Below are 16,493 nucleotides of genomic sequence, written 5' to 3' on the forward strand. Positions count from 1 at the left end.
CAGGAGAGAGGGAGGGGAGAAGAAGTAGGAGGAGGGGGGACGAGGGAGGAGAGAGGGGAGGGGATGGAAGAAAATGTATAAAGAATTATTGTAAAAGTCATAAGTAGAAGAGAGAGAGGAAACTTTCTCTAAGTGGTTAAATTTAACGAGCTGGTGAAGATTCTGTAAACAAAATGACAGCAGGTAGTTTTAAACCTAGTGATCGTGGAATACAATGTTCTTTGCTTCCTTAACTCATCCCTTTCTTAGATGGGCATAAACATTTCTGAGGGACTTTCTAAATCAAATTTCCCTTGGAAATGAAAGCATATGGTTCACTAAGCTTTAAATTAACCCACAAGTAAGGCTACAGTAAGTTTACCAATGTGAAAATCCCATCACACTGCAGATTTTCCCAGTGCTTGCAGGCAAAGGCAGTACTATTTATATTTATTTTGCCTGTTAGTAATGAAATTGTTTCTAATTTATGTTCTGTGAAAAGTGACATCTGCTTTTAATTGGGAAGTTCATTAAGAAATCAGACAAGTAAAACAAATTATTCACTAAAATGAAGACATAGGAATTGAAATGCACTAATGCAGGTGCCTTTACTGTTTGGGGACTCACTTAATTTCTGCCTTGAGACATTTCAGATCCAGACCCCACTTGATTTTTGAAAATACATAAAACATTAAAAAGAAACAAGCTCGGCTTCATTTTATGCATTTTCCTTATCATCAGCAGAGATGATATAAGCTGATTTACTGAAGCAATATGTTTTATAGTGGTTTTATCATTTTCTCATGTACCTTCAGTGAAAAAAGTTGGGGATGTAATTAAAGTTAAAATAGAATAGTTAGCTTCTTTATATAGGTTAATATGTGCCACAATGAGAAGAAAAATGATGTGTGATATATTTACATGTGATATATCAACATGCAATCATTAAAAAACATATTTAGAATACTCATTTAAATGGAGAAATGCTTATGATATAATGCTAATTGGAAAACTCACACTGCAAAACAATACACAACTTTGTATATAAAATCAGACACATATAGTGTATTATACACACATACATAGTTTGGGGATACTCAAGTTTATGTATAGTTTATATTTCCTTCCCATTTCCATATATACCCACACAGTATGAATGATTTTAGTTTTCTTTAGTTTTTTGTATTGTCTCATTTTTCCAAAATGAAAATGTACTATGTAATCAGAAAAATAAAACAATAGGGGCGCCTGGGTGGCTCAGTCGTTAAGCATCTGCCTTTGGCTCAGGAACTGATCCCACATCAGGGCTCTCTGCTCAGCGGGAAGCCTACTTCTGCCTCTCCCACTCCCCCTGCTTGTGTTCCCTCTCTTGCTGTCTCTCTCTCTGTCAAATAAATAAATAAAATCTTCATAAAAAATAAAAATAAAAAATAAAATAAATAAAAATGGATTGAGAGAGATTGTTAAAAAAAGAAAAAGAAAATAATAAACATATTTTTTATTTAAAATTTTTTTAAATTTTATTTATTTGAGAGAGCGTGAGCTCACGTGTGAGAGTGCAAGCACAGAGAGGGGACAGAGGCAAATTCTGTGCCAGCATGACCAAAGCAGGGCTCTGTTTGGTGGGGATTTGGGGGGTGGGCATGCCATTCAGGGCTCAATCCTGCCACCCTGAGATCATGACCTGAGCTGAAACCAAGAGACCGAAGCTCAGACGGCTGAGCCACCCAGGTGTGCCCCTAATTTTTAAAGAGCCACTTTCTTGAAATAGTTCTATTGATGAGAATTATGCATTTAGAATATTCCAATAAGCTTGCAAGAGATCCTGCTTTACTTCCTTATCTTATAAATATTTTGTAAATCTAAACTTGACTTTTCCTCTAAATAAAGTTTATGTGAGACCTAAGCAGTGGTATTTTTCTAAGGTCTCCAAATAATATTATTTAAAGGAACCTGAGGCCAAGATCACAAATCTAATTTATGAAATCGCTCAGCAACAACTGGAAAATATTTTCAATGACTCGGAAAATCAGATTAGATGATGAATCGTGGAAGAATGTTTTAATCTTGAAGCTGAGGAATGCGAATTCTACTATATTAAAATATTGAAGATGATGTTTCTATACATGTCAGAATGCCAAAGATCATTGTTAATCAAGGACTTTATAAACAATATATAGTCATCTGGAAAATTAAGGAGGATATGGACATACATGAAATAGATGTGAAAAACCTCTAAGTTAGTGCCTCTTAAACTTTAGTGTCAGTTCAAATCCTCTAGGGAAATTTGTTAAAATGCAGATTCTGACACAATAGGTTTGGTAGTTAAAGTCTGGGATTCTGTATTTCTAAGACTTTCAGATGCCACTGCTGCAGTCTGGGGCCACCCGTTGAACAACATGGCTATAAGTCTCTTTTAAGCCTTTAAGATGGTAGTCAATATCCTCCATCTCAAAAGATATCACACTCTACCTAAAGTTTCATCAAAAGTTCAATAGCTTTCTAAGTGACTTTTCTGTCTTCAATATCACTCCCTCTCATTCTTATCATTCACAGTTTCCAAGGTAATTTACAAAAATATAAATCAGTTTAAGCCACTACTACACTTGGATGGTACCTCATTGCCCATCCTGTCTCCAATCCAAACGCCTACAGGGGCCAGGCACATAATGTGAATGAGGTGAAGCAAAGGTGGGAGGGGAGGAAGTAATGAGGAATGGTAGGGACTGTGGAAAACTGGAGTGCACATGTCTTTTCTAAAGGAAATAGCTATTATAGGGCTCCTGACAAGTGTTGCTATGTCTGTACGGAAAGGTAAGCCTGACATTGCCAGATCTTCCAGTTTTTTTAGAAGGAGAAGAAAATCTGGGTTGCTTTTTTGATAAAAAGATCACCATTTTAAGATTGACGATAGATTTCCTTTAAAGATTTATTTATTTATTTGTTTATTTTAGAGAGAATGAGTGCAGGGAGGGGCAGAAGGAGAGAGAACCTTTAGCAGACTCCTCTCTGAGCTTAGGCCCATGTGAGGTTCGATCTCATGAACCTGAGATCATGACTTGAGCCAAAACCAAGAGTTGACGCTTAACCAACTGTGCCACCCAGGGGCCCTGACAATAAATTAAAAAAAAAAAAAATCCTGATGCCCCAAACTACCTAGAATTTCTGAGCACAAGATCCAGACTTCAGTAATTTTTCAAATCCCTCAGGTGATTCTAGTGTGCACCAGCTACAAAGGGTCTGAACTGAACCAAGATCTAAAGCAATATTAGCAAGAGGATTTAAGGTCCACCAGAGTGGTATGAAAATTACTTTAAACTGAAAACATCTGAACAATCAGCAGGCACAGCCATATTACCTAAACTTAAACAGAGTCTCCTGAAAATACAGCTACCATTGACCCTCTTCCCAGGGAATTTCCTAATTGAAAGAACATTGACCCTTACCAGCAGGAAGTAAAAATTCAGTTGCCATTAACTCTTCCCACTGGGAAGAAGACAGACTGACCATTTTATTAGCATCAAAAAGCCCAATAGATCCTTCCATACTCATTCATTGAGGCCCTAAGCCTCCCACAATACTTTTTTGTTAAGTTGATACACATGTAAACCTCAAATTCCAGCTATCCCACAAATTTTCCATTACTGGGACTCCTATGCACGTATGAAAATAAACCTTGTCTTTATTCCTGTTAATCTGTCTGTTGTCCATTAATTTGCAGGTACCCAATCACTGGAACCAAATTGGAAGAGGAAAAGATTTCCTCCCAAAAGAAGTACAAGTTCATTCCTGAAGTCAGTTCTTATATGAACATTATTTCTGATGTGTGGAAGAAGGAATGATTATGCCTTCTCAAAAGAGATAATAAGGAAGTGTTTATTTACATATTATTTTAATACATCCTAAAACCAACTCTGAGCTCCAAAGTTTGAATTCAAGCCTTGGGGAATCAAATTAATACATGATAAAATCTAAGAGTATTTAAGATCTTAACTAGGGGGTGGTTTATAATCATCAATGTCTGCTATTTCTTTATCTGCTACATATGTAAAAGGAAAATATTTTTCATATTTAGTAAAGAAAATATAATGATTTAACATAATTTATTCATAGTCAAAGGCTATAATAGAAATTCCTTTAGTTCATTATTTCAATACATTCTAAAAAAGGCTCACATTTATTAAGAGATAGAAAGTTTTCCATATTTCTTATTGAGTATATTCCAGTAAGAAATGATAGAGGTATTTTCAAAATTTATTTTAAAAAACTTACTGCTTATAAAAAAGCAATACAGAGCAGCTCCCTGTGTTCAGTTTAGCTGTGGGGAGCAGAAACACCTACTTTTCCTGTGTTACCAGATTATTAATGTGTTTCACTAATGAATCCCTAGCTTGATGCCTTATTTATATGTAAAATCTCCTTTGAAAGACACATTCCGTTTTCCTCTCCTCATACTCACACCCAAACAAAGCGCCCAAAAGTAATATGGTAGCTCCTATGTAAGGCCATATAAAAGTGGAATCCATCTGTAAGAACAAGGAATGAGATGGTTGAAAAAGCACAGATGAAAGCTACTTGAACATTTACACCATCCATAGAAAAAGAAAAGCAACATTTTTGAGCCACTACTAAAATGTGGGCATTTTCACAGATATTTTCTAATTGAATTTTCATGCCTCCTCCTTATAGACGAGGAAGGTAAGGCTCAGAGAGGTCAAATGTTCCCAAAGTTACATAGTGAGTGATAGCAGGGATTTATTTGAACCTGTTTTTTCCATGTAGATGTAACCCATTATAACATTGTAATCTATTTTTAGAAAACTTGCTCATCGAGGGGAGGAGGTCAGTAAAGGTAGCTAAGGAAAGCATCTAACTAACAAAGGTTTGTAGGCCCTTCCAGAAATCTTAATACTGTAAATAGGACTGGCTCCATAGGCAAAGGACCCATGTCATCACACAGGGCCCTGAGTTTAGAAGAGCCCCGTGCTTGGTTTAATGCTCTGCTGTTGCTCTATTGAAATTTCGATAATTTATTAAGAAAATCCTCCATATTTTCATTTTGTACAGGGTCCTACATATTATGTAGCTGGTCCTTCCTCTATAGGCCAACAAAGTGAGAATAAAGTTTATAGATGTGAGAACTTTCCTTGAGGAGCTAAAAGGTGGGTGGGTCTCAGTGTCAGGGGCATATGGTTTAGAGTAGAATAAGGGTAGATACAATGACAAGAGACATGCCAGGGGAAAGCTTCCTGGGTATGTTTTCTTTCCCCACCTGCTTGATCAGTGCTTGTGAATGTACCTTTTCCAGGACAGAAGATAGTAGCTCCAGTCCAGTAGCATCCAGAGGGAGGAAACAACATCAGGCTAACACTGGAATCTACCAGGTAGATAGCTAATATATGAGAGGTAATCAAACTGACCTGTTTCTCAGTGAGCCCTCTCCAACTCTCACTAAGTGAACGGGATAGAACGCACCCCAGGGAAATGGGTCTTGGAACAAAGCAGGATTGAGAGTCCAATCAGCAGGAGGTCCTCCAAGGGATCCCCTCCTTTATATGTGTCTGGGGTAGAGGGGAAAACCACAAATGGTTGAGTCTTAATTATAACGATAGAAGCTCTCTGCACTCAGGTGCACCCAGCCCCCCACTAGAAGGGGACAAGTTGGAGCACCAGCTGTCACACCTCTCATGCTTTCCCAGTCAAAATTTCTGATATCCAAAGGGAATACTAGCTCAGGGGAAAATAACATCTGATGAGCACAAGCAACACACTGCAATACCTGAATCAGAGGAAGTAGAGTTAAGGCACTGGACAGATCAAACAGTTAATGTGTGAATAAAGTGCCTTAAGATATAAAGAAGAACATTAGATAAATGAAGCAGGTAAAAACAATTAAGAAGCAGAATCAGCATGAGGCATGGGGCATGAAAAATGGGGTATCGCTGAAGTGAAGAAACTTGGCAAGAGGGCTGAATAACAGAAGTGCGGTAGGAGAGTCAGTGAGCTAGAAGGTCAGGCGTTTCCGAAGGGATAAAGAAATAGGAGTCAGCTAAAATTATGAAGGGTAGAAGTAGAACATTAATATCTATATAAGAGAACTTGCCAAAGTCCTATTAGAACTGAGGTTAGATGTCAACAAATAATTTCTCCACACTGAGATTTTCCTCAGGGCTATGAGAAACCATGATTAGTCCACAGTTACAGGGAATATAACCCCAAATATAACTAAATTATGTCAATAAACCATTTTTGTTTGTTTTAAAGAAGACAAGAATCCTGTGCAATTCAGGTCATCTTTTGTGCTTAGCATTTAGGGATTTTGATAGAATTTTCACTGATAAAACTTGAGTTTGACACCCACAGAATAAACTGCTGTTTAACCTTAATGAAAAAAATTTAATTTCCTAAACAGATAAACCAAATCCTGAAAAATCTTGAAAAACTTTAAAAAATCATCAGTCATAGCAATCTTCTATAATGCATCTTTTATCAATCTGGCAAATATTCAGATCAAACACATAAAATACCTATGTATACAGCAGTGTTCAGAGAGAAGCCATAAACAAACAAAAGCATCATGATTCCTGTAAGATTTCAGTCCAGATAAATGCAGTCTACTGCTTCCCCTGCTTGCCTGTTCCCCCATCCCCTACCACCAAACACATCCTCCCAAGCATGTAAATATTTATTTATTTGTCTTCCTTATTTTCAACCCTCATCTAGTAGTGCTGGCCCATTATTTTCCAGAGCTTCAAGACTACCTACAACCAGCAACCACTCAAGTTATTAATAATAGAAAGTTCTAAGCCTTGATACTGATTAAAGTTTTCACTGTTCTTATTCAATGTAATACAAATGGACTTTCGTTTCCTTAGAGATCAAAATGGAGCACTTGTAAAGAACTTTGGTAAGTATTTATAGACCCCGCAGATACAAATGCGCCAATTGCCAAATAAGAAGACACAGTGGGAGAGGAGCATCTCTACACAGCCCCTCTTCTCATCTTGCTTTCAGTACTTCATGATTACATTCTGCACATTCCACATACCTACAAGTGGTTGACTGCCTGATAGCCATTACTTTTTTTGCAAAATGAAGACATGTGAAGCAAATTAAGGAAATAAGGAAATGTAAATGGGAACAGCAAGCAAACTATACCTGGAAATCATAAAAGTAATAGCATAATGAGACCTTCGTGTAGAAAAAAAAAATTAGAAAGCTAGCAGAATGTAGGTTTAAGAGCTTTGGGCCTTGGTGTTAGATAAGACCTGAAACAAATTCCAACTCTGCCACTGACAAAATATATTACATTGGTCAAGTTACATTGCATCTCCAAGCCTCTGTGTTTTGTTTGTTTTGATCTGTAAAACAATACCTACCCCTCAGTGGTTTTGTGATAATTTAGATAATGCATCTCTTATACACAATATAGTGTTTGGTTGATTCTAACTATTCAAAAGAAGATAGTTATTATTATTGTAGAGGCTGTTTTGTTCCTTATTATTCTGGAAGCCCAGTCAGTAGATAGTGTATTAGCTAATGCTATCAGAATCTTTTCTTTTTGTAAATAGTGAATTATTCAGAGAGAGTTTTAGTACTTCTCTACATTACCTACAGACGCATATTCAAAAGAAGACCATGCATTTAAAAATTATTTTTAATGTGTCTCTTACCTTTGCTTTTATTATCAATTCTTCATGCTTACAGATCAGCTCCTCATTGTCTGAAAGTGATGAACCTAGACTTTGTTCCTGTAAATCTCTTATGGCTTTCTGAAACCAACAAGTAACCTAGGTAAGAAGCAAGAAAGAGAGACCAAATTTCAAATGATTAGAATAAGTAAGTCGAAATTCAGAAATATTTCCTTAAGCTTTTCAAAACTTAAGCTATTTCAGTTTCTTTCTGTATACGCTCATCTCACGTATTAAATTAATACAATCGGGTTTGTTTTTTCTTCATTTCAATCTCTACACAAGAGAAAAAAATAAAGTAATCCCCTAAAAGCATGAAAATAATATATCAGTTCAGTAGATTACATGGAATGAAGGAAATAATTCAAAATCTCCTAACAACAAAGAACCAGAATAGATTCCCACAGTCTATAAATCATGCATTATTTTAGAATATAAATCTTCCCTGGATAAGAATATGAATGTGAGTATAGTTACATAAACCTACATGAAGACATCAGACAGCATATGTAGAATTATATTTCCACTATAAAAAGACAATGCAAAAATATTTCAGCAATGCCATTGCTGCAATTGCTGCAAATCTGTGTTCAGAAAATAAACAGAGACATTATTAAAATTCTACTGATATTATAAATAGCTAAGGGTATGACTCACATTCATTTAGCCTTGATTTACAATACGTGATTTACACAGTGTTGAAACAACAAATAACAAAGGACTTGAAAGGAGCTGTACATTTTTAAATGGTGACATAAGTGGACATGGGATCGATGACTTGGAGCCTCTGCATGCAGATTCCTTATCCCAATTAAAGCAAAGACAGTTTTATTCTCAAATCCTACACAGTGTTATCTCCATGATCACATCACAGCTACTAATCCGTAAGAGCCCACAACATGCTAGATGGTTTGCTACTTGTTTTTTGGGCATCATCTCTATTTCTCTCAACAACTCTCTAACAAGTATGATATCATCATTGTAGAGATGAGGAGAGGTGAAGCAGCTTGTCCAGGGTCACATAGAAAGTGGCAGAGCCAGGTTTGTCTCCAAACCTACATTGTTCCAAAGTACATGCTCTTTTCAATGTGCCTCCTGCCATCTTAGGTAACCTAAAGTCTTACAGCCCTGGTCATCAGGGTAAACTACTTCAAGCCTGAAGAATGGATCCTGGTACACCATTCAAAATGGTGGGCAATGCCCAAACATGGTACTATGGGTTTTTTTCCCCCCAGCCTAGGTTGTCTTGCCTGCAACAAGCTCAGGATTTCTCTGAACTTCTATAACATAGAAAATGTGTAAATCAGGTGGTCAAAGAGAAAGTTAGGTTAGTCCTGAAGCTCCACATAATAAATGTACACCTCCCTTCCCCCTCCACACACACTACACAGAAGTTGAGTTAGGAGTTACCTAGAATAGGACATTCCATTACCATTACAGGGCTGATATCGCAAAGCTGACTGGGAGATCAAATGGTCAATACCAAAACACTTAGCATTTTTCAGCATGGAATAAGCAGTACAATCTGGGGTAAGAAGGTTTCTCCAGCTTTCTGCTAACTAGAAATCTTTGCTAACCAGCATTTTCGGCTAGCATCAGTGCAATTAAAAAATAATGGCAACCCTGTAGCAGTTTTTATATAAAGTACATCTCATTTTTTTTCAGAATATTTGGTAACCTGTGCATGATACACACATTAGCCAATCTCCATATCTGAAGTATTATATAGGTATTTACAATTATTTGAAGATAATCTGTCTTTCCGTTATCCCAATTAGAACTAGGTGATACGTACAATATGCATATTAGAACCCACAGAGAGTATTTTATCAAGAGCTATAAAATTTATTCACTAATTTATTTAATTTTTATAAAAATAGTTTCTCACAAAAGATGCAGTGAACCCATATAAAACCACAACTAGAGGAATGATTTAAAGGTTTCATCAAAGAAACATGGATCATGAATATAACTAAGTTTAAGAGAGCATTTACTAAGTACTGGGAGTGAGTTTTATTTTTCTTAGCTAACATGGGAGGAACTCAGAAATCTCAAGAATGCTTTAATAGGGAAAGTTAATATAGAAACTGAGTGAATAAAAAACGGATACGAACAGGTGTTTCCTAATCTCTAAAAACAGGTGAGAACCCTGGACCCTCAGATAATCCTATTCAATTTTGTGAGTCAAAGACTTGTCATCTAGCACATGCCAGCAGTGATGAAAGCCAGGGAGGAGTTGTTTTGATTTTTAAAAGGTATCTACTGACCTCATCCCCTAGATTTGGCAAATACTATTTCAACCCCCAAAGGATACTTTTCCTTTACGGAATACTATTCCCTATAAGAGAATGTAGTCGAAGATCTATGTTGGTACTCTGTGTATTCTGATCACATACCTTCCTGATAAAGCATGCTGACTCTTTAGATCTACACATTTTTACTACCAAAGGGCACCCTGGGAGGAAACATAAAAACAAGTTGGCATAAAAATCAGAAATAAATAGTTCATCGTCAGGGTGTTACATCTCATCATGAGGCATCACACACATGAAGCAGCCTTTTAGATCAGATTTACTATGTGGTACTGGGGGATACACACAGAATAGGCTCTCAGAGTCCTTCTGATGTAAAAGCAGGACAACTAAGCTACTGAGAGTATGTCAACCATAATATCCTGCTACCCAATAAATCAGTCATTGCATCCCACAAGTAGTTACTGCAGACAGCTGCATAGATATTCCAAGAGCACTTTTTATAAGTATTTAAATTGTATCAGCTGCTGTCCAAGAGCTTGAGTGATTAAGTGCAGTAAATGATGCATCAGGACGTTCTGTAGAACATGGTCCTTGCAAAAGGATGAAAACATGAGTCAAGGGTTCAGGGGATGCAGAAAGGAAGGAAGAAAAAAAACATTCAGAGTATGCCCTGGAAATCAATTCTGGGCAGTGATGGATTAAGAGGAAAATTAGAACATTTCCCCTCTCTCTTCTCAGTTCCTACCTTTCAGCTCGAACTAAGCAATGTGTTCATGTTTATCGCACCATTATGACGTGACATTCTAGGTACTCAGTGCCCAGCGGAGGTAGAACTAAGAGAAGGAATAGAGATATTTTTTTTTTTTTTTTGGTGGGGAGAAGGGGAATACCTATCAGAGAGTGAAGGGAGATAGAAAGAGAAAGGAAGTCAGTAAAGATTCAAAGCAGAAGCAATCAGGAATGTTCAATGAAAAACAAGAGCTGCCTTGGAAATTAAAGAGGAGTGCCAGGAAAACTCACTCAAATGCTGTGTGTAGCCCGGCACTGTCCTGTATGGTAGCCACTAACCACACATGGCTATTGAGTACTTGGATTGTGCCAAGTCCAAGTTGAGATATGCTCTAAGTATAAAATACACAGCAAATTTCACAGACTTTGTGTAAAAAATAATATAAGTACCTTGTTATTAGGATTGATTAGGGGCGCCTGGGTGGCACAGTGGTTAAGCATCTGCCTTCAGCTCAGGGCATGATCCCAGCGTTATGGGATCGAGCCCCACATCAGGCTCCCCTGCTATGAGCCTGCTTCCTCCCCCAATCTCCCTGCTTCTGTTCCCTCTCTCGCTGGCTGTCTCTATCTCTGTCAAATAAATAAATAAAATCTTTAAAAAAAAAAGAATATTAGGATTGATTAAATATTGAAGTACTATTTTAGATATGTTAGGTTAAATAAAATGTATTATTGTTTTTTCACTTTTTATGTGACTTTTTTACTTTCTTAATGTGGCTACTGGAAAATTTAAAATCATATGTGTGACTTGAATTATATCTTTATTGAATGATTCTGCCATTCAAGGATATTCAGACTATCCATGATGGTTAAATATAGACCTAAGGACTGAGTCTTAATTAAGGGCAATTTAAAATAGCAGAGTCAAGAATGGTGAAATGAGATCTCAGTTGGTAAGCGTTTATGGACCACTGAGGGGAGGATAGGAAGTAGAACTAATGACACTTCCAAAGAAGCTTATTGGTTCAGTAAAGGAGAGATCTGATGACAGCTTTAAGGAAGCAGAGGGAACAACGGGGCCTCTACATACCTTTTTTTCTTTATTTGATTAGATGAGACTTAAGCATTTTTTGCAGGCACAGTGACTGAAGATATATGAAGGAGAGTGGATGCAGGAACATACCTGGAAGAGGGGAAGGGTTGGAAGAGAGCACTAACTGGTTGCTTATTGGACAACCCATTCCCACCTCAACACCCTGCTGGGGGATAAGAATGAAGGAAGTAAGAGAAATGAACCCTTTCCCCTTTGGCAGAAAGGGGTCAGAGATTACTCGAGGCAGGTTACAAGTCACCTCATGCAATCTTTACATCCCTCCTCTATGGAGAGTTTTTCCTTTTCAGCAAATGAGGGAACACACCCAGCAGGTGTGTTACGAGTTTAGCAACTTGCTTAAGGTCACACAACCAATAAGAGGAAAGTCCCACAGACAGAAATGTCATTGTCAGAATTCACGTTTTCTTGTCTAATGTTTTTCTTTTCATCACCTCCATCTGCAGAACCAGAGGATTCCAGAGGAGAGAAATGGTTCTTATCAGGCTATTTTACGAACATTCTTAAGATAAAAACCAAAATGCAACACCATAGTTAGAGTCTAACGCAGAAATAGGTTCTGTGTACTACCGTGGGGCTCAGTGGAAATACTGCACCCGAGAGCACAGATGTGGGTCAAGCCCATTAGGGGCATTGCCTGAGAGGAAGAGGCTGGCTGTGGGCAGAGGCGAAAGCAAGCACAAACTGAGAATTCCAAAGATAGGACTAATACATGAAAGGGCAAGCAATAGAAAATGCACTCTGACAGTCAAGAAGAAAAACTCAGGCAGCAAGAAGGTGAACTTCTGCTGCAGCCCAACGTGATGCATCAGACTGCCAAAAACTACCAGTCTCTTTTTGTGCAATTTGTTCTACAATCCTAGATCAGATCTTCTTTTCTGAACTTTGTTTAAAAGTATGCTGGAGGAAGGGAGCCAGCAATAAGCAATTCAAACCACCTTAACAGAAACGCTTAAGGGAAGATGAAAATCTCTTCAAATTACTTTCATTTTCTTTTCCATGTGCAGAACAATTCTTGACAAATAACCAGTTACTACTAGAGACAAAAACTGATAAAGGAGAGGAAAAGGCATCAGTTATTTATCTTCTTTAACCCAAGACTTTTTGATAGTCTCTTACAAATATCGAAAATGCACACATATACAAAGGTGTCTTCAATCATAGTGGATGGCCACAGGGTGACACTTCTAACATCTACTTTGTTTTTGAAGGCATGTAAGTATTATAACAACTATTTTATCTCCCATAATGTTTTTTTTTCTTTTTTACAGTGGGAAATTATTTCATATTAGGCCATATGGTCAAATGTGCTCTGTATTTAATTAGGCAATAATAAAACTTCAAATATCCATTTGCTCCATTGGGTGATCATGTATATTAGGGAAAGAGACAGTAAAGTTGTGTCATTAATGTTTATAACTGAGGACTTGGGAGCAGGGGAGGAAAGAAGAATTACTGTCAAAAATGTGGATTGGGTTTCTTTTTAGATGCATTCTGGAACTAATTATTGGCTTAGGAATATTTCGACTTCATTTCATTGGTTCTAAAAGGATAATGTTCACAATGTTTCTTTTGTGGAATTTGGAAACTCTCCAAGAGTTACAGAAGTCAACTGCAATGTATTAGTATCTCCTTAACAAATAATGGAATCCCAGTACTCTCTGTTGATTGGTAGTAGGAAAGCTAAAATATGTTGTTTGTCATGAAGCAAATTTTTTAATTTATAAACAGTGTTACAGATAGTCTATTTCCCTGTCACAACTTTATGTATTTAATTATTCTGATTTGTGTTGACATATCATTTTTCTTCTCACAACTATATAGCAAGAAAAATGGCACTAAGGACTTCCCCCTTCCCAAGACTGGCCTCAACTCTTGTTTATGTTTATGGTAGGCTCTTTACTTTCAACTACTTAATGGAAGTAGTGAAAATCAGTATGGTGGATGTTTCTGGGCCTCATTTTATTTCTAGCATTGCCTCTGACTCATTGGGGCAAATCATCCCAGCAAGAAGAAAGCCTTTATTTCAAGAAAGGAAATAGAGACTAGCCCAGTGTCCCAGCAATGTGCATTTCTGCCAAAAATATCTAAGGCACGGTTTTCCCAATATAACCTAGGGCTCCACCGTAAGTGATCTGGAGCTAATTATATTCACTGTGTGTGTGAGAGAGAGAGAGAAAAACAGAGACAGAGGGACAGAGAGCAGACATTACAGAGCTACTTAGGAGTGGGACCAAAGTGTGATATTTTCACATTACCATCCTAGTTCCTAAGTCATGCAGCCAAATAGATTTCATACTGAAGCTTTGGCCTAGATTCTTGGTTGTTGGAAAAAAATGAGAGTCAGAACCTATCATATTGACAGGATAAATAACAGCTAAATTTTAAGGGATGTTGTCATTCCTTGAGGAGGAAAGAAAAGCCAACAATGCCCAGCACCAGCAGCAGGGTGGAAACAGAGCTCAGGGTAGTGGAAGGAGATCCACAGGCCGTCTAGGGCTCAGCCTACAGCTTGGGTAGTGGCAACTAACCCTGCCACAGGATGGGAGGGTTTGAAGATCAGGGATCAATGCAGAGCCCTTCCCGGGGAGCACCCTTATCAAACAGCTTTGTCATCAGTCCTATTACCACAGAGCGTGTCATTTGGTCACAGTATCTGGACCCCAGTCTTCTCACAACTGATTAGGGGGCTTAAATCATTGTGTCTAATTAAAATGTTGGTAAGCCAATTGAACAGTATGTAGAAATGACAGACTCAGCTTCATGATTACATAATCGGCCATAAGAAGTACAAATGAGCTAGAAAAAATAGTTAAAGAGTGAAGAAAGTTAGAAAAAAATTAATTTTAAACTGTATCTTACAAATAAAGTTGATTTTTTGAAAATACTAGGCTGACTACCAAGACATGAAACGGCATTTATTTCCCCTCTACATCATAGTGTTTTAGAAAGCTAAGATTACCTAGTCATTTAGAGAATTGGTGTGGGATCTGGCCAACACGTAGGATTTTATGTGCCAGTGATTATCCAGTAAAGCTCAGAAAGTGCCCACCAATAGTATATAGTGATATGGTGAAAATCTGAATATTTATGAAGCACTTACTGCATGAAAACTGTGCTCTAAGCACTTTTACATATATAACATGGTTTATTTTTATAGAAAATCTATAAAAATCTATAGATACGATTACTATTCCCATTTTACAGAAAAGAAAACTAAAGCATAGAGATAACTAGTAAATGTAAAAGCTAGAATTGATATCCACACTATCTGCATAGAGTCCCTCTGTCAGGACCTGTGACATGCAGTGTCTTTGCGCTGCACTAAGACAACAGTGTCTTAGCATGAATGCATGCTAATCACTTTGCAATAATGGTTAGCGTGCATTCTATATAGGAGGGGGTTCTATTGTTTTCAAAATCATATGTTTCTCTTGTACTTTCAGATAGTTTGCATCTACTGCTGGCATGTCTTAGAGTAAATGATAGCAATAGCTTATGTGTTAAAACTCTGCAATAAATTTTAATCTACGAGTGGCTGGAAAGTTATATATGTTTGTTACTGGGCTAAGCTACTGGATACCAATATCTCCAAGATAATTCAACCTTTATTTTGTTTTTATGTCAGTCAATGTAAGAAAGCTGTGTTCAGAGAGATTTTTTTAAAAGATGTAATTTATTTTTGAGAGAGCGAGCAAGCAGGGGGTGGGGCAAAGGGAGAGAGAAACAAGCAGACTCCACGCTAAGTGTGGAGCCAGATGCGGGGCTCAATCTCACGACCCTGAGATCAAGACCTGAGCTGAAATCAAGAGTTGGAAGCCTAACTGATTGCACCACCCAGGCTTCCCAGAGAGACAGGAAAAAAAGAAAAAGAAAAAGAAAAGAAAAGAAAAGAAAAGAAAAGAAAAGAAAAGAAAAGAAAGAAAAGAAAAGAAGAAAGAAAGAAAGAAAGAAAGAAGAAAGAAAAGAAAGAAAAGAAAGAAAGAAGAAAGAAAGAAAGAAAGAAAGAAAGAAAGAAAGAAAGAAAGACCTACTAACTAGGGACTTTTATGTTATTTTATGTTAATTTAAGCTGGTCAACCATTCAAGCTCTAAGTCCTATTTAGAAGATAGCATCATATAAAGGAGAATATACTTGTACATATGTGTAGTGTGTGCGAGCACACAGAGTTTTATAGCTGCCCACCAGGTACAAGACTGGTGTCCTGAGGCTGTGCTTATATGTGCCATCTTTGATGTCATTTTAATTGCCTATTGACAAGGAATATGATTAGATATAGTTACATGATTATGATATACATGGTACTCAAATTATAAAACCTTTCAAATGTGAATTCTATTACCCTTTTTCCCCCCTGCAAAGATTTGTATCTTATAAGTATGTGTGATCTGGATAGTAAAAAGAAATTATCTGCCCTTATGTCTTATACTTAATTCTCTTAGATGTCCTTGACACTGTCTTGTACAAAGAGACCATGAATAACTTAGTTTTAATTTATTTGTTTGTCTCACTTATGCCTGATTGGAGCAATTGAGAAAAATTACATTCATAAATCTTCTTGCCAAGATAATTAATTATGCACAAAATATTCCAAGCTGCTCCTGATTTTCATTAATGAAGCAGATTATCTGCAAAATAAAATGCTGCTGGAGTTGGGAAGAAAGGTCAGCCAGCCACTCATTTTTACGTGTAAAGCAAGTGCACATTTTTACATCTGAAAAACAATG

At 37.1% G+C, this 16,493-nt stretch overlaps 1 protein-coding gene across 4 annotated transcripts in view; it reads right to left on the reverse strand.

Annotated features, from left to right (window-relative positions):
• CCDC141 (coiled-coil domain containing 141) overlaps positions 1 to 16,493 on the reverse strand; it is a 191,148-nt gene that overhangs the window by 111,117 nt on the left and 63,538 nt on the right. For all 4 annotated transcript variants that reach the window (XR_004623510.1, XM_019799234.2, XM_011224427.3 and 1 more), the window contains exon 6: positions 7,653 to 7,769. Coding sequence is in view for 3 of the 4 variants with exons in the window: in XM_019799234.2 (XP_019654793.2) it covers positions 7,653 to 7,769 (117 nt within the window). In the remaining variant the exon portion in view is untranslated. The remainder of the gene's footprint in view (positions 1 to 7,652; positions 7,770 to 16,493) is intronic.

This window comes from Ailuropoda melanoleuca, chromosome 2 (genome assembly GCF_002007445.2).
Source record: "Ailuropoda melanoleuca isolate Jingjing chromosome 2, ASM200744v2, whole genome shotgun sequence".
Lineage (NCBI taxonomy): Eukaryota > Metazoa > Chordata > Mammalia > Carnivora > Ursidae > Ailuropoda > Ailuropoda melanoleuca.